General features: G+C 39.4%; 1 protein-coding gene across 1 annotated transcript in view; it reads right to left on the bottom strand.

Moving 5' to 3' along the window:
* The window catches only part of AFG1L (AFG1 like ATPase), a 158,650-nt gene that overhangs the window by 62,798 nt on the left and 75,905 nt on the right, over positions 1–19,947 (bottom strand). Inside the window, exon 8 of the mRNA XM_036902913.2 lies at positions 3,316–3,398. Coding sequence (XP_036758808.2) covers positions 3,316–3,398 — 83 coding nt within the window. The remainder of the gene's footprint in view (positions 1–3,315; positions 3,399–19,947) is intronic.

Genomic DNA, 19,947 nt, shown 5'->3' with positions numbered 1-19,947 from the left:
CCTTTGACTCCAACTCAGGTCTCCTGTATCTTCTGCCAGCATCCCCCAAACCGTAACAGGCAAACCCATTAGCCTGTAAGCAGGGTAAAATCAGATCCCAGGCACAACACCTCCCCCGGCTCCTTCTGGTTCGGTTTTAAATCTCCCACTGAAGCCACAGTTTCTGCACCGAGGGTGGGGTGTTTGTATATACGATGGAGATAGGGTATTTGAATAGGAACTCTCTCCCCGCCCCAGGCCCCCAGTTCCTCAACAGACCTAGTAGGATAAAGAACCTGCACTACTCAGCTCCTGAACGAAAAAGAAAAAGAGAGTGAGGGGGAGTCCAAGGCGACCTGACCTCCTCTCCCCACGAAACCCCAGCCCTTCACAGAACTGACAGCAAAATGGCCTGGGGCAGCACCCCATGGACCCCTCAGCTGTGGGGATCCCTGTCAGAAAGGAGATGCTCACTGCTTATATGAAATGATAGCCTCTAGTGTCGCCTGCCCCCAAGCAAGTGCTAATCCGAAGCCCTAAACTGTCTGAAAGGTGTGGCATAGGGCCACCCTTGGCAGACGCCAAGCCCTTCAAGATAAATTACTGGTCCAAGCCCATGCCCAGGTGCACACAGGAAGCCCAATACTTAACAGGCCTGCTTGGGTTTGGAAAACCACATTCTACACAAGGGGTCTTTATTAAGCCCAATCCACAGAGAATCAGGAAGGAATGACTTCGTGCTCATTCTGGGGTGATCATGCACAGAATAAAAAACTGGACAACAGTGGGGTGTTTTTGTCTATGCAAAAGTCTGGATATCTGCACTCAAGCTCTCCGACACCTGTAACTTGCTACATTTAAATTCTGAGTTTGTTTTATATAAGATTAAAAACTTCTTGGTATTGGCCAAAAACACAGGAAACTTAGTTGGAAAGGTACTCTAGGATTTCTAAATTCAATGTCATATAAAACAACAACTGAAATAGATAACACACAAACATATAATGTCTTTAATGAATTCCTTCTTATGTGACCCAGGCAATATTATGATACACAGAAAGTGTTGCATGTGAATTTTGGGGGTAGTTTTTAAAGTCCCTAGTAGTTCTTGATATAATTTGGACTGTGACTTGGGACCTTTTGAACCTGCTTTTGGAAAGTTAGATGAATAAAAACATTGAATTAATGAATATTTCTATTTAATTAAGGGTCATATATGAGATTCTGTGTGCCTGAAATTCTGAGACGGAGCTTGGTGCTACCCTGGAGGGGAGCTCAAGCTTTCTTTTCGGGCTGATGGAGCGCCAGCGAGACTGGCAAGGGGGTCGTCTGGACTCGCGTGCTCAGGAACCAACTCCAGGTGTTTATGGGCAGAAGTAACAAAGAGCAACACATGCATTAATAGGGCAATATATAACAGAGCACATTCAAATCTATGGGAGGGAATTAATAAGCTTTCCCTATAACAACAAGATAAAAAGAAACCTAATCAATTCAGAAATGTTAACATGACCCTAGGAAATTTTCTTGTACTCTGTCATAAAAGAAGTTAGACCTAAGGGCTCATGTAAAACAATATAAACTACATCCCAAGCAGCCATCTTGGAATCTAATATCCTCCCACTTCTGAGACGATCTTTATTCCTAGTTCACCTCAGGGACCTGTATCTTCCCTACCCTCTGAGTGAGGTGGGCCTCTAGGCTCCCTATTCTTGGTTATCGGAATATGGTGAATAGTCTTTTGATATTAAATTCATGGACAAATCTATCTTTTTTGAGTATTAAATGAATGTATACACTTTTAAGAAAGCTGTTTCAGAGCTTCATGGCATTCTTTGGAGAGTCTAGCTTTCTGGGCTCTGGGATGTGGTGGGGCTCTGTTTTCGTCCTGTGCATGCTTTGAGTGCAGACCTCGACTTCCCTGGGTTAGAGCTGTACCGCTTTTATCAGACAGACGAAGCAGCAGCACAGAGAGCGGCGGAGAGAAAACGGCTCTGCTCCCGGCAACAGCAGCCTCCCCGCCCCCTGTGAAACTGTACCACGAGAAAACAAATTTCATGATTTAGGCCTGGACTATCATCTTCATTCAGGGAACTTCCCTTTAGGGAAATGTTTTAGTTCTTCTATAGGACGATACACGTTGTGGGCAAATAGAACACAAGGATGACCTCCTTTAAAAGAGAATAGAATAATAAATCAATTTTTAAGTACCACACCACCAGAATATCAAGAAATAGGTAGCAAAGAATCAGGGACAGATTGTGAATAGCAAAAAATATATATATAGAAAAAACACAAAAATAAAAGAAACGGGGGGAAGGGGAGGAAGTCCAAGTTAGAGCAGAAAAAAGTGCTTAAAGAATTTTTAAAATTATAAAGTACTTTAAAGACAAAGTACTTAAGGGCAGATGAAGAACCTCCTATAATAATCATCAGACTGAATAATAAACTGAAATAGTCCCCTTGGTACACTGTAAAGTATGCAATTTTAATTATGTGATTTTTCTAGCTAATTTCTGCTTCAAAAACAGTAAAGTACTTCTGCTTACAAGGTGGCAGAGACAAGAACTGTTCTGAACCTCTCATATGCACACTGTCATCAAAATTTAAATCAGCAGAAACACGCCTTTGAGTCACATCACAGTTGGCCCTTACACAGGTCTGCTGACCGAAAACCCACTATGTGCCAAACACTGGTGCATCATTCAGCGACAGTTTGCATTTGTGAAGCTCTTTTTTCTTTTCAGGTTCTCACAAATGACATTTAAAAACAAACTCTATTTGCTTTTCAGCATTAACTGCACGTGCTATATACATCTATCATTAAACTGCTCCTACTCAGGAAAGTCATAACTTTTAAAAGATAAAATATATCCAGTTGTACGTGTATATATGTTTTACATAGTTATGTTTGGAAGTCAATCAACAATGATAAATACAAACAGATTGACAAAATAAATGAACAATTTTGGGGGAACAGAAATGGCACATTTTCAGAAGTTGTCCACAAATAATTAATTACTTCAGCACAATAAAGATACTCTCTTAATTCTAGAGTCTCTTGTAAGGGGTGCTCATTACTTTCTGACCATCTGTCATCACTCCTCCCCAAAAAACTAATTAGGGTTTCATCCAATCACACGTTATAAATCATGCAAATGTGGATGGCAAAAAGCAGTTCACAGACGTTAACATTGTAACATTTTGTATTTTAAAAATCACAGGCTTCAGAACTAGGCTTTCCCATTCTGGTAATTACCCTTCTTATTTTTCTCATCATTTCCTGATTATTAGATAATAAACTTAGAAAATGAAAGTCAAGAAAACCACACTCACAGGTAGTAGAGTTTTCCCGCAGCAGGAAGTCCCCTTTTCCGGTAATCTACCCCAGAATCCAGTCGGACTGTATTACAGTATTCCTACGGCCCAAACACATACAGGAGCTTTTTAAACAAGTGGTGGCTTAGAATTACAATGTACTGCTAGCCCGTTTTTTTTTTTTCTTAATTTTTGAAGTTTTTCCTTAATAAAGCAGTAAAATGAGTTTAGGACAAAGCAGAAGAACTCATGTAAGAATCATACAACTTGAATACCAAATAAGCAATACACTAAAAAAAATCGGTTTAAAAACTAAGATTCGCAGCATGCCTTCCTTAAGCTTTGCTAAAACAAAGCTGTCAGCAAATCCCCCACGTAACTACATTACATTTAAAAAATCCCAATTTCCATTACCTGGAAGTAAGAAGCTGGCGGCTACCGGAAAGAGTAACTCAAGCGTCTTAAGTGACCCAGTGGGAGGCAGACAGCCCCAGAGGCTTGGGCCAGGGCATTAGCTGCGCGTATACCTGCCCTCCACGACTCGATGACCGTCACCGCGCTGTCCCTTGGACGCCCCTCCCGCCGCCGGTGTCCCCAGAGCCTTGCTGCTGCGGGGACCTCTCTCCCACCGGACTCATGCTGCCCCCCGAGGTCAGTCTCTTCTCCCAGCTGCTCCTCCCGTCCACCCGCCCAGGGAGCACCTGTACGGGGAACACGGACTCGGCGCGCACGCACACACCCTAGAACGCTGACCGTGGAAGCCCACAAACTTCTGCTGCGCCTACCTTGGTCAGCTGGCTTTTTTGTTGTGGGAAGGGACAATATATGTATTAATTCCAGTAGAATAATGGCTAGCAAGGGTTTTCAGAACAATTCAAGAAAACACTGAAAAGCTGATCTTTTTGTTTCCATTCAAAATGAAAACCGCTTTATGAAATTTCATGAAGAAAAAATTATATTTTAACAACTTTGCTACTTTTATTAATGGGAAACTGCATTTGGGGGCCAGGGTAACCGGGGTGGATGCCGTTCTCCAAAGACGGCTGCACTGACCTGTCCGACTTAACACGTGGTGACGCTGACAAGGGAACTACCCTCCCGCCCCTCCATTCCTGAGACCACGGGGAAAATGCAAGGCTATCCCACGTGACACTTGCGGCCGCTTCTCGCCGGCGGGGTCGCCCGCTCCGGAACCCGGACGGCAGCCTCAGACGCGGGCCCTGTGACCCATCTGGGCAGGAGACATGCGGTATTGCCCAAACACACGCAGCCCACTCTCCCCCTGCCGCAGCCCACCTACAGAAAGGAGGGTAGCATAGAGCTGTCTTCTCATCCCGGGGTAGTGAGTCAAACCGGGGAGAGCGGTGCCCACCGACCCCCCGCCTGTGTTTAACCTGGGGGCTGAGCCCTAGCGCCGAGGGAGCAGGAGGCCACCAGCCGGCCGCGCTTCTCCGCCCGGGGGGTTGGGGGAAACCCGGGCCACGTAGGGGCCAATGACCGTGGATGTCCTGGGCCACAGGCCGCGTGACCAACAGCGCGGCGATGTACTCATTTCCGTCCCCAGGTTCTCTGTTTCTTCTAAACCACAAGGTATTCTATATGACTCAATATTCTGAATTTAGTAAAAAATGTTTCTTCTTTATTTTTTTACTATTAAAAAAATAAGGCTAATGGAACTTATGCAAGCTTCAATTTCTCTTTCTGGGTAACTCACTTCTCTCTCACAGGAGTGATTAAGCCCCACCAAATGATTGCATCTGTACATTTGCTAATCACCACGGAGGAATACCTAATCAGTAGCGGAAGAACTAATACCACAGCCCTTGGATGGCAGCTCTTCAGTGTCTGGAAAATACCAACACTTGGTTTATGTTTCTAAAGAAAAATAAACCTCAGAATTTCAGATTTTATTCACTTAACACTTTGCAGAAGGTTTGAGGAGAGTGAAAACCAAGCTACTTCCAAGTTGAGAATGAATCTATTCAGAAGGGCATGATCTAATTCCCTAATTTCCCAGGATATTTACAAGAACTGTGACCTCTTATCACCACCCAATTCAAATGCATAAAACTAATCAGCCACCAAAAGAAATTTATTTTAAAATAGTTTGTATATTTATGTATACAAAGGACAAATAAAATTACACAATCTAAAAACCCAATTAGGAAATTTGGGGAGGAAAAGGAGGGAGGTTAACACACCCTTGGGAGTCCACTCGTAACTCAAAGGGCTTTAACTCTGGAAAGAAAAATGTACCACTGAAAGAACTATTAAAATACCTAAATAACTAAGATCTATCTTATTTAACTCTTTAAAAATGTGTCTTTTTTAAACTAAAAAAGTGATACATGCTCACTGTAAAAAATTCAAATATTAAAAGCATAAAAGTAGAAATAAAAGTCTATCCCTTTCTCAGAAAAAGTACATACAGCTTATATCCTTCAAGTTTTTCCTTCATGTATAGAGATGATGACATGATAGATAAACTGGGGTCATATTATACACACAGTTCTAAGCTTAATTCTTTTTGATTTCTTAAAATTTCTGAGAGAAATAACTATAGATTTAAATACAGGAAATCTCTACTGCACTCTGTACTATTTTGTTGGCCAAGAATACAATTCCATAAGTAAATGACAAGTAAGAGTACAAGAAAGACATTGAACCAAGAAAAACGACCAGCTAGATGCGTCTTTTTCTGGGGGGAGGCAGGCGTACACTCAGATAAACATACTGAAGTGGCTCTACGGTCTAAAATCACCACCCCAGCCTCTTTTAAAACATTCATGAGCTACAGCTTTTAAGCTTATGCAGTGATACACAGAAATTCAACACATAGGCTTCTACATATTTTTAAGCATTTCATAATTTAAGTATAACATATCTACAGAAAAGTACACAAACCATAAATGTCCAGCTCCATCAAGAGACAGAGCATTGGTAGCACCTTGGAAGCCCAGCCCCGCCGCCCCAGGTCCTTCCTACCTCTTCGTCATCCATCGGGCCACTCGATGCCTTTTCAGTGGAGAATTTCATCCATTTATAACTAGAGTAATTACTGATAGGTAAGTATTTACTAATGCCATCTTACTAATTGTTTATAGTTTCCTTGTTCCTCCCTCTTGCTGCCTTTGTTTGTGAAAAGGTAATTTTCCCTATTGGTATGCTTTAATTCCCTTCTCTTCATCTTTAGCGTATCTACTGAAGGTTTTAACTTTGTGGTTACCGTGAGGCTTATGTAAAACACTTTGTAGATATGACAGCCTATTGTCACTGTAGATATGACACTGTTAACAACATCAACTGCATACAAAACCTAGACCCTTTTACTAACCCCCTTTCATTTTTAAGGTCACAAATAACCTATTTTTATATTGTGTATTCATCAACAAACTATTATAGCTATAGTTATTTTTAATACTCTTGCCCTTTAACCTTTATACGAGAGTTAGATAGTTAATACACCACCATAATACAGTATTACAGTATTCTGAATTTGACTCTATACTTACCTTTACCTGTACATTGTATATTTTCATATGCTTTTGGGTTACTAATTATTGTCCTTTTGTTTCAGTTGAAAGAACTTCTTTCAGCATTTCCTGTGAAGCAGTTCTAGTGGCAACGAACTCCCTTAGATTTTGTCTGTCTGGGGAAGTCTTCATCTATACTATATTTCTGAAGGGTGACTTTGTTGGATAGAGTATTCTTGGTTGGCAGGGGTTTTTTTTTTTTTTTTTTTCAGCACTTTTAATAAATCATCTTGCTCTCTCCTCACCTGTAAAGTTTCTGCTGAGAAATCTGCTGATAGCTTTATAGGAGTTCCCTTGTAAGTTACAAGTTTCTTTTCTTTTTGTTTTAAGATTCCCCCTGCTATGATTTTTAACAGTTTTATTATGTCTTTGAGAGGTTCTTTAAAGTTGAGTTTGATGACCTATAAACTTCATGAGCTTGGATACCCAATCTCTCCCCAGACTTGGGAAGTTCTCTGCCATTATTTGTTTAAATAAACTTTCTTCTCCCTTTCTCTCTCTCCTCCTTCTGGAATTCAAATAATTCACAGATAGTTTCTTTTGATGGTATCCCACTGATTATGTAGGTTTTCTTTACTCTTTTTTCATTCTTTTTTCTTTGTTCTCCTCAGACTGGATAAATTTAAAGTTCCCATCTTCAATCTCACTGATTCTTTCTTCTGCTTGATTAAGACTGATGTTGATGCTTTCCAGTGCATGTTTCTCCCATTTCATTTATTGCATCCTACAGATTTAAAAAAGTACTTTTTATGATTTCTATCTCTTGGTTAAATTTCTCATTTTGCTTGTGTATCATTTTCCTGCTTTTGTGTTTTCTTGTAACCATATATTTTAAACCCTTAAAATTCAAAAAAGCCATTTTGAATTTGTTACCAGGTGCACCCCAGGTCTCCATGCCTTTGGGACCCGTTATTGGAATGTCACTGTGCCCCTTTGTGGGTGCCGTGTCCCCTTTATCTGTCACACTCCTTTGAGCTTTTCATCTCTGTTTCCCCATTTGAGGTTGCAGCCACCTCTTCAGTCTTTACTAATTGTTTCAGCCCTGATGTGATATGACCTTCTGTGATATACATGCTCCACAACTCTCATACCCTCGTGTCCGAATCCTTAAGCTTGTGTGCCTTCTCTTGATCCTGGAGCACACTGATGCAAGGGCTTTCCCAAAGGTGGCATTAGAGTTCGAGGTTCAGCCTCTCCCTGCCCTGCCTATTCAGGCTGGCTCTCTCACCCTGCTCACTGGCACCTGCCAGGGCTCACTCTCACCACCACCACTGGGAGCATGCACAGGGTACCAGCCAGAGTGGGAGAGTATGTGGGGGAGATGCGCAGAGCACTGCGGATGCCCTTGGGCCAGATGGGGGGATCTGTTGGCAGAGTGTCCCCAGCAGCTACGGGCAAGCTTCTTGATGGCATCCGTGACGCAGTTAGTAGGATCCACCACCTTTAGTGTCCTCCAAGGAGTCCTATCTGCCGCTCTCCCAGCCGCTCCCCACCTCCCGTCATGCAGCTCAGGACTCAGTTCTCTGGACGGAGCAAAGGAGAGATGAGCCTTGTTGGCAGCATCCCGCACAGCTGGGGAAGCTGGTGGCCATTCACATGCTCTTACTTCCCCTGTGAGAGAAGTCACAGGCCGAGAAGGCCTCTCTTGGTCCTAAGCTGTGCTGCCTTGGGGAAGGAACGATGGGGGTAAAGTCAAACTGTTCCTCTTACCCTCTCCAATATATATTTTTGGCTCCAAAGATGTGCCAGAACTTCTCCACTAGAAACCTCTCTCCTCCCTGGGTGACTATTCACGATGAGTTGCCAAGGGCTCCGGGCCATGGCTGAGGAAGGCTGGAGCTGGTTCCTGGGCCGCAGCAGAGCCCGCAGCCAAGACCGAGGTCCGTACGCCTGTCGCCTGACAAAGGCACGGGCGCCTCCTCCCGGGACCCCTGCATGTGGGGATGAATCCGGCAGCTCCCACAAAGGCACTTGTGTCTGTGGACGGATGCCAAACTGTTGTTGTGGGGTCGGGGCCAGAGGACACAAGCAGAGAGGTCTTGCTCAGTCATGATGCTGACATCACTTCTCCGCATTAAACCTTTAGCAGCGGCTGCTCCTGAGGCAGGAAGCGGGAACGCGAGGGGCAGAGGAGGGGAGAGGGAGACGGGGAGGGCCAGCTTTTGATATTTAGTATATATACATTTATGTGATGTTTGGGTTTTTCAACCTAACAAGCATGTATTTATCTCTCATGAAATTTTATTAAAAGAAAGATCTTAAGAGAACTCCATGTATTGTCCCTAAACAGTGGTGCTTGGAAAAAGTTGATAGTTGTCTTACTGAAATCACAACCATTATACATTTCCAGTTCTGTCATAGCAAACAGAATTTTAATTAATATTCCATTCTTCTCCCAATGTTTACTTTATCTAAGAAAACTAGAGTCCTCATTCCTGAGGTTAAAAAAAGAAAAACATAATGACCTATCACAGACTGGAAACAAACTGGTACATGTACCTTTTGAGAATCTCTGTACAGGCACGCGACCACGTGGGTAACCACAGCTCCGGTAGGCCTCCTTCCTCCCGCAGAGGGATCGTGCAACTCATCTCCTGGCTGACGGGAACTGCTCCCTATCTAGGCAGCCTCGCAAAATCTACCTGTTCAAAGTCCAGTAAATTTACCCACAAGATCTTCTCTTCTATACAATCAGAGGTAAAAATAAATAACTTTGCTATTGAAGAAAATAAAACCATACTATAAACACACAAAGTCCATAAGGCATGTGATTCATTTACACTACAATCACAAGTTCTGGAATAATAAGAGAAAACTAAATCTCAATAAAATATTTAGCGTAAAAAATGACCCCTGTCTATTTTCAGAGACTTCATCATTAAGACTTTTAGTACCCAGGATAGCATTTTTAAATATTCTAAACTCTGGTTCTGTTCTTCATTGTATTTGCTCAAATTTTTGTCATTTCACTCTGCATTAGCACTTTTATCTGAAGCTGAAAAGAGGAAGAGAAAGACGAATCCAGTCAAACTTGCAACTTATTCTTATCTCTGATAAAAGATCTGAAAAGTAAATTTTAAACTATTAGCTAAAACAAGATTTGGGTATCACTGTATCTTATCATTGCATACAATTAAATGTAGATTAATAAAGTAGATTATGCTTTTATAAAAGATGGAATACCTTATAAGTAAAAGCAATTGCTATTACAACTTATTCTACCCAAAGACAGTAAGATCACATATTATATGTAAATATAATGAACATTGATGGTGGATCACAAACACACGCACTCACTGTGCAACCTGGCTGGGTAGAGAGGACTCAATAAAAGGCAGGGATCTGGGTTCTTAGACCCAGACCACCACGAGGTGGGCAATCACAGGCAAGGTGACCTTAGGCATGACCCTCAGTTGCCTCCACTGTACAAGGTGGTGGAATAAAGGTTTCTAAGGCTCCTTCAGACTCTGACACACTGTGAATGGACACAACACACACACACACACTTTTGTATGCAGGCAAAGCAGGTATTCACCAGTACACCCCAGTATGGCATGACTGCCTGTTCACAGCCCAACATCTGTTATGATTGGTCTGTTGATGCTGTACGGGTTGGTAAAGATTTTGAACAATTCTTCCTGTTTACAGGCAGTCCCCAAATAACAAAATGGAAACATGTAGCACCTGATGCTTGCATTCTGCCCTCCACACATGATGGGGATATCCCAAAAGTTAAACAGGCTCTCTCAACCTCTGGTCGTAACTTAGAGCACAGTCCCTTCCTTACAACCTTTTTCCCTTCAAAAGGAGAGCCCACATGTTCCTTGCTGCCCGCAACTCAGCTCTCACCATTCCTGACTGACTTGGCTTCGTTTCAGGTGACTTCTCCCACATACAGTGTTTGAAGCTCTCTTCCTCTCCCCTCACCACCTCCCTTCTAAGCCTTGTCCAGTTGTCTCAAGAAAACCTCTGCATTCCCATAAGAGCAAAACAGAATCATAAGCACGACTATTAAACCCAGAATGATGGCAGTGACGCATCCATGTAAGAACCAAATGGCGGACAAGGCTCCAGTTTCATCAGCTTCTGAGATTTGTAGACACAGGAATCCATTCAGAATTCACACAAATCTCCATTTCATTCACTCACCCTCCACAATCAGTGGCATTACAGAAGATAGAAAACTTCTTTAAAATTTGTGGTTTCAGTTTAATACATTGCTGTTTTCTAGTATTGTTAGCACTGTGATCGCCCAAACACACAGTCAACACTCCGTACTCTACCCTGACGACAGGACTTTTCCTACCCTTCACTCACTGACGTGTCTGTTTCCTCTATGAGACCATCCTGGTTTCCTTGATGGAGGACTCCACTCAGGACCACAGCCCTCCCTGTAACCAGATACTAAGCACTCAGCAAATGCATGTTGAAATGGCAATATTGGTTTCTTCTTTTATCTTACAAGGGTATACTATTTGAACTACTTGGAGCAACTGAGCTTTCGCAGACTAGTAAGCTTAGGGCTTTAATACCACATTTAGAACAATATGTGGGGAAGAACCTATCAGTTCAAAAGAGACAATTTACAAGTAAACTTCTGAAACTTAATCTTTTTTAAAAATTTGTACAATAAGGACTTTTGCAATCTTGTAGTCCAAGCCCGTCAGTTACAGATGAAAAACAGTGTAAACTTAGGAGGACTCAAGAGACTTGCCCAGAGTCAGTGACAGAGCCAGGACTGCCCTCACAGCCCATTGTTCTCTCCACCGTATCACGGAAACCACGTAAGTATGTGTGAGACGAATGTGTGGTTCCTTCTAGTTTCCAGTTGTTAAGAACTTTAAAGATTTAAGTTATTTTAGACATAATGTCAAAGTTCTTTCTGTTGATCAACTATACCTATGTAACAGATGAATCCTAGCAAACTTAATTCACTATTGGCTGAGGAATATGCTAAGACTTCCACATGTCTTTAGAGACAAATAAAGTTCACATTTAATAAAAATAAAAACAGTTGAACATTCACTGCCAACAGAGTACAGTCTGGTTATACTTACTGCAAAGTCCTTTCTATGGATCCTAATTTAAGTGACAAACTATGTTTTGTTGTCATTAATTTTATCTTTGTGTGTATATGCAGAAAGGACACTGTCTCAATAATCTATTACATATATACAATTTAACACCAGCTCAAAAATGGGAAGTATAAATACAGTCAATCGTAAATGAATATACAAGTATTTTACACCAAGCACCCATAATATGCTATAATTTTGAGAGAGAAAAGCTAAATTCACTATAGTAGGAGTTTCTTGAATATCTTGCAGCCTCAAAAACTTGGCCAAACTATTGTTCAATGTACACACAGTTTGTGTCTCATGCTCAGATGTTGTTGAAACAGCAGACTTAAAAGAAATAATGTCAATGAATCCTACCAAGCACTATACATGACCTCTGGGGTAATTAGCAATCATTCAAAAGCAACAAGACTAAAATGTTCTATTCTTTATTACTGTCAGCTCTTATCTTGATCAGCATTTTAATAAAGATGGTTTGCTTCTAAGACAGTTTCATGAATCAGTCATAATTACATTCTGACATGCAGTGAATAGGAAAGCAAAACTAAATATCACTTCATCAACCTTGCCAACCTTTATGCAAGTATTAACTGTAAATAATTTTTACACGATCCTACAACAGAAAATCTGCATATTTCTTAGCTTTGTGCGTACTTTACCCTAAATGAATTTCCCGTGACCTGTACCTGAAAAACACAATCAGCCGTAATTACCCAGTTTTGTGAGATGTTCAGGTGTTGCCTTTCAGAGTTCAAATCAACTTCAAGTACAAAAGGCTACTTTATTCTACAAATGGCACAATATGCAAAACGGGTTAAGTAGCCAGAAGCATCTCAGAGCACTGTGGCCTGAAAGAAGTCTACCCAGAATCAAAACGTCGGAATGAAAATACACTAAAGCAAAGCAAGATGTACAGAAGTAGATTCACAGATTACACACCAAGGAATGGATTGCTGATGACTACTGCAGGGAGCCTTATCATTAAAATATGTTAAATGAAGAATATTAATTAGAAGGGAATCTGAGCACTTAAGTTTCTGAAGGGTAGATTATTTTTTTTAATGTAATTCCAAGATAGCTGTCGGAAGAGGGTGAAAAATCTATCAGGATATAAAACTTACTTAGAGATATTCTTCTGATATTGAGGATAATGTGTAGTATTTTAGGCCCCTCCCCACCCACAATTTATGTTAGAGCTTTGAAATAGCTAAGTTCTCTTTTTCCTGAGGATGAAATTTAGAAAATACTTTAGATAGTCAAAGTGAACAGAATTCAACCACCAGTATAAATTGCCACTGCATTTTAGGTGATATACTGTTTCCAACCTTAGAAAATTTCGAAATAAATGCAATGCTTTCTCAATAATTTGTCTTTTCAGCAGTAGATACAAAATATCCACAGAGCTAGGTTCCCAAGCCTATAGTCCACATTATCTCTCAAATGAGTAAAGTTTACAGCAAATCTACTAACATTTTTAACCAAACTGATTTCCATTTAAAACTTAACTACAGTGAAAGAGGACTATACCATTTTATTTTGTGTAATTTCAATTTGAAAAATAAGTTCTTTCAAAAGCCAATCTCAAATCATGTATGTTTTCTTATACATTATAAAACAACCTTACTAGATTGCTACCAATCTGGGATAGAAAGGAAGAGAGCAAGCATCTTTTTGATAGGGGATTAAAAGCACAAAAATGTGTTAGTCTTCTTTGTGATTATTTTTATTTAACTCTTCTATTTAGCTTTCTTGATTATTATTCTTTTCTGTTATTGGGGGTGCAAGCAAAGAAGGGAAAAGAAGTGTTGATTTAAGAAAACAGATTTCCCAGAAAGAAAAAAACTGTGATTAAGATTTAAACAAAAGCTAAAGATGGCTTCCTCTGAGCTCTGATGAGGTCTGCTACCTCATTACTAACAACTGAAAACTCGTGATGCATTTTGTTTCAAGGGAATCCAAAAGTCCTTGCTATAAAGCAGACGGAGGGTGCAGGGTCCATTCACTCTTTCTGCATCACAACCATTGTGTAAGTAGTATAAAACACTGCCTTCCTGCTGCCAAGTCACAATGGCTCTTCCTACATCAAAGGAGTTTCGCCACTAGGGTTTTTTCTTCAAAACTTATTCAAGCTAAGGGCAGAGAGACAACAATTCATACACGCTAATTATGTCTAATTATCTATTCCCTTTTCTGACCAGCTTCGGCCAGTGTTACTTGCTATCTGGATTTCTCACAACCTCCCTCTGCCCTGTCCATCCAGCCCCGCAGTGAAGGCTTTGAAGAAAACAGTTGTGGCTTTTTAGAGTTTTCTCAATATAAAGTTCAAGCAAATTAAATAATTATTCTGTTAGTTTTGACACATTTATGCGTTAAATATGAGAACCTCTTGGTTAATTTGGCAAATTCCTCTCATCCCTTTATGGCTGGAATCAGAGTGACACCCTCTCTCCTGGGAGCTTCTCCATGCTCTCCTTTCATGATCTAAATGAAATGTTTATTGGATTAAAGTTCTGCTCTGCAGACCTCCACGGTGGCCCGTGACAAAGAGCTTAAAAGTTCTATTAATTGCCTTGAGTTTTCAGGGAGGGGAAGGGAGAACTTTATTTCACATTACATCACTAGCCAAGAAAACTGCCACGTGTAATTAAACTAATTTACCTCATGAGCCAAAGAAACAGCAAATTCATATTTAAGATGTACTTCCTTTAAATCATTTTTGTCACCAAAGAATTGATTTCTTGTAATTTAACTAAAAATAACTATTATTCTAACAGAAGAGAATTCAAGACCTAAACAATACCTTTTTACATATAAGCAATGGCTTGCTGTATTCCAATTTGATACAAATACATAATTATGTCATATATAATTATACAAATACAAATATGTAACATGTTTTTCATGGGAAATCTTAATTTTCATTTTATATGAGACAATTACAAAAAATACCATTTTAAAAGGCATACTCCCAAAATTACTTTTCCATAAGTAGGCCCTGACTAATAAGGTCTACATTCTGGCATGAAAATGGACAAAAATTACATTTTAAATCCACATCACAATTTTTGTTCTATATATTTATTACTTTCAAGGACACAGCACAAAAACAACATCATCATGAAGCTGATGGGCCTGTTACTGTAGCCAATTTTCTTAAATATATTTTCTCAAAAATATGTGAAATAGATTAGTTGATGAATATATCTTAGGTAGATCACCTTGTTTAGCCTAAAACTTGGTGATTATAGGATGTTTTCCAAGTCAATGAGTCACTTTTGTATCTTAGAATATTAACACTAAAATTTAAACGAACCCTTCAGTGGTTTGCAGGGGGAAAGACACAGCTCTTTCCAGTGCAGGCGTGAGTCTACTACTCCTGTTCCATCTTCTGTTTCTTTCAATCTTAAGTATTAAAAAGCTAACTTATAAGTAAAGACATCACGCTAACAAAGGGTTAATCCCTGCCGGGCTGAGTCAGGTGACAGCACAGCAGAGGTCAGTCAGTGGGGCTGACACTGACCTCAAAAGCTGATTCTAATTATCTAGCCCTGTGAAAGCTCTAGTATTCAAAGTTCTAGTGAAAAAACTGACAAATCAATTTCACCGATTAAATGAAAATTGTGGCAGGGAAAAAATGACAAATAGACACTTAGCAAGTCTATAAATTCTAATGCAGGTGGCTAGACAAAGTCTGAACATTGATGCATTTTATCTACAGGTTATAAACAATTTTCCTGAAGTTCATAACTAGAAATCACACCATGGAAATATTCTCAAAGAGTTCACTATAGGTATAAGATTCCTCAGAAAAAATTCCTGAGGAAACAACAAACACAAAGGCTAATACATAACTTAATCTTTTTTAAGTTTTAGATAAAGGATGCATAACAGCTTAAAAACATTAACAACCAAGTAGAAGAAATGAAGTCCTTTCCTGAACATTAAACAAATACTATAAAAATAGCAGTAAGAAAACTATTACAAACTTGGATTATAAAATATTTTTATGTGTTGCATATTTAAACCCAGCAAATGTTAAACTAAATCAGATGATGACACTCTTGAAATGGACAATCCCCTTTTGGGAAAAGGTAAATTCATATTTGTAAGAGTTTACCCAGCATCTTATTTTTCTCTAGTTTTATCACTAACTGGCATTCACGGAAGATAAAATTATACTGTAGAATGCCTGGCTGGTTATTTTTGACCAGCTCACAGTTAGTCAGTAGTCTATTAATCATCTAACTCACTTAATTCTAAATAGAAATAAAAATCTAAAGAAGATTGTTTGTTAAAATGTTAGTGTGAATGAGAGTTATAGTGCTGAATTTCTGGCTTTATGCTGCCAAGATAGTAGAATCTATCCCTATGTGGCAAAAACACACAAGATTACACAAGAACTTTTCCTGGTGGGGGGAATTACTTTAGATGTGTCCATACTGTTAAACTGTTAAGAAATCTTAAGAAGAAAGTTAATGAAATTCACGTGGAGAATTTTTTTTTTTAACTCTAAATATCATGAGCTGTATTTCACTTTCAGGGCTTACTATGGAATGAATCAAACACGATGGCTCATGGAAGTGACTGAGTGAGCAGATTTTTGCCGGGCCCAAAGGAGCGGGACTCCGGCACTGAACTGATGAGACGGGCAACACCTGTCAGGTGAGCTGCTCGCCCAGAAGGCCAGCAACAACAGCCTAGTTCACATCAACTGAAGAAACTATTCTTCTGACCAAACTATCAATTGGTCTTCTTTTCCTTTCAACCACAATAATTTTAAATGTTTACAGTGCAATGAGACTGTTCAATGCACATTATTTGATGAATGTACATTTAAGACATGTTACTCTTTTAAAATGAGAACCTTGCAACACTGTTGGTGGGAATGTGAATTGGTGCAACTGTTGTGGAAAGCAATACAGAGAGGTTCCTCAAAAACTAAAAATAGAAATACCATTTGACCCAGGAATTCCACTCCTAGGAATTTACCCACAAAAAACAAAGTCCCTGATTTGAAAAGACATTTTGCACCCCTATGTTTATTGTTGCACTATTTGCAATAGCCAAGATATGGAAACAACCTAAGTGTCCATCAGTAGATGAATGGATAAAGAAGATGTGGTGCGTATACACAGTGGAATACTATTCAGCCATAAAAAGAAAATAAATCCTCCCATTTGCAACAACATGGATGGATTGAGAGGGCATTATGTGGAGGAAGACAAATAACAAATGATCTCACTTATTTGTGTAGTATTAAAAAAAAGTAAAAAAGAAACAAAATAGCAGCAGACTCATAGACAAGAGGAAGGGACTACTGGTTACCAAGGGGGAAGGGTTGGGGTAGGTTGGGGGAGGAGGAAAGGGATAAAGGGGAATAATAATTCACAATCACAATATAAACTGGTCACGGGGATGGTAGGACAGCACGGAGAATACAGCTAATGATTCTGTAACATCTTACTATGTTGATAAATAGTGACCGTACTAGAGGCCGTGAGGACTTAATAATGCTGATTTAAACTGTTGAGCCACGGTGTTGTATAACTGAAGCCAACACAGGATTGTATATCAATGATACTTCAACAAAAAAAAAAGTATGAAAAGGCAATTTACCCACAAGCTTATAATTGAAAATAAGCATGTATAAAGATGCTCAACATTAAAAAAAAAGACATGCTAATCTTCTTAAATGTATAAAATTGAAGGTATTTCTAAGGAAGTTAATCCCAACAAAGCTAATATTTCTCAAGTTACCAAATTCAAATTGATACTGAACTACCCTCTTATCTTTTGGTTCGCCAAGCTCTTCTATCTATCAACCATTTATCCAAACAAGCGCTTAGAATGCCACTTTCCAAGAAGGTGAGTGAATCTGTGCTTACACATGATTTCCATCACATAAAACAAGTCACAGCTTATAGGAAAAAAGTGCTAAGTACATATTGTTTTTCTTAACAGTTGTTTGTCTCTCGGTTCTTTGTGTATTGTATAGATAAGGGGTAAGAAAACCCTTTCTGTCAAAGGCAGAGGGTAAATACTTGAGGCTCTGAAGGCGCGGAGTCCCCTGCAGCAGCACAGCGCTGCCACTGTGGTGCGAAAAGAGCCACAGACAGTACTTGAAGGAATAAGCACCAAGTTTTCCAATGAAACTTTACAGAAACAGGAGGCAGGCCAGATTTGGCCACTGGCTATAGTTTATCAACCCCAGGTATAGATGATCACAGTCGACTTTAAAATACTGCAGTGCAGAGACTGAGACAGATGTATTTGATTTTATAGAACAGTGCTATGTAGACACCAACAAATGCTTTCACCATTATATGTTTACATACTTTAGAAGAATTACTTAAGTCTTATTAAAATCACCGGAAAGATTCAAATAAATCAGCAAAATCAGGACATTAAGCCATAAGGTCAGCAAGAAGTTTCAAGTTTGAAGCAAGCACAATAATCATAATATCAACTATTTTTTAATATAAATAAGGGAATGTTAACTACCAATATGTTGGGTTTTTTTTAGTTTACAGTAGTCTTCCCTTACCTGTGAGGCATATGTTCCAAGACCCCCAGTGAAACAGCAGATAGTACCCAACCCTTTATATACCACGTTTTTCCTATAAAAACTTACTTAGGACGAAGCTTATTGTATAAATTAGGCACAGCAAGAGATTAACAGTAACTGGTAATAAAATAGGACAACTGTAACAATACACTGTAATGAAAGTTCCGTGAATGTGGTCCCCCCTCTCAGAACACCTCACTGCACTGTCCTCACCCCTCTTGTGATGACGTGGATGGTGAAATGCCCTGTGATAAGACGGAGTGAGGGGAATGACGCCGGCGCCGTGGCCCAGAGAGAGGCTACTACTGACCTGCCAGTAAGTCAGAAGGGGCATCACAGTTGCTGGGGTCACTGAAACTGCGAACAGTGAAACCGTGGGTAAGGGACCGACCACTGTACATGCAATACAGATATATAAATTTGACTTTAAAATAAATTTCCAAGCCTCAAGCAAACAGAAGACTAGCGATAGTTATCATTTTATGAAAATTTCAATGAACTAATTACTAATCACAAAATTTTAATCTAGAATTCTCATGCTTCTGTGTCTCTGCCATGTACTTTCTCCTCAATGCTGAATGTCCTTTCCCACCTTGCCTGGGACTTTTGTCTTTTAAGTCTTAATTTAAGCATTATTTGCCCTTTGGAAATACTCCTGATGTATGCTGCCTCCTCCACTCAAACTACTCCTGTGGTTACAGCCTCTTTTCTATACCCTTTAGCATTCTGTGCTTAACTCAATTACAGAAGTTCACATATGACATGAAAAAATTTATTGTCTTGACTTACAGACTAGCATACGACAACATTTAATCAGATTCAAAGACTACCATCAAAGTTTTCCCAACACAATATCTCCATTTACAAGTTAATTTTGACTGTTGGTATAAAATCTTAAAGTAGTTTGTTCAGAAAGCTTCATAAGGACTATAATGACTATAATTTCTAAGTTACTGTAAATCCAAAAATACCTATCTGTGGGCTTAGACTTTCATGACAGCCTAGCTGACAGAGAACACATCTTTTTTCTTAACTTTAATATAGTAAAAACAATTACATTCTATTTTAGTATCTGTTTGTGGCAGACAAATCTCAGACCAGTTAATTTTTTCTCATTGGTTTTTCGTCTATGTAATTGTAGGATTTTTTTTTTTAAGTTTGGTTATCCACTAGAAAACTGTATAATTCTTCTATCTTATCTTTGTGTTCTTGTTTTTAGAAATATGAATTATGTGAATGTTTGATCTCTGCGGTCTGCTCTCCATATTTAGCATCTTCTTATAGTAGTTTTTATCTCTGACTATATTAGTTTCATCTTGTGTGATTTTTTCATAAATCTGATCTCTTTATCACTGATTTTATGTTGGGCAGTGTTGATTCTTTAACTTGCTTTTTCTAAGATGCTTTTCATTTTTTTAACTCTGCCGGGTCCCTTTTCATCTGATCTCATAGTTAATCTCTGATCTCTTTTTCA

This window comes from Manis pentadactyla, chromosome 12 (assembly GCF_030020395.1).
Source record: "Manis pentadactyla isolate mManPen7 chromosome 12, mManPen7.hap1, whole genome shotgun sequence".
Lineage (NCBI taxonomy): Eukaryota > Metazoa > Chordata > Mammalia > Pholidota > Manidae > Manis > Manis pentadactyla.
The sequence above is the reverse complement of the archived record's forward strand: the minus strand, read 5'-3'. Positions and strand labels throughout refer to the sequence as shown.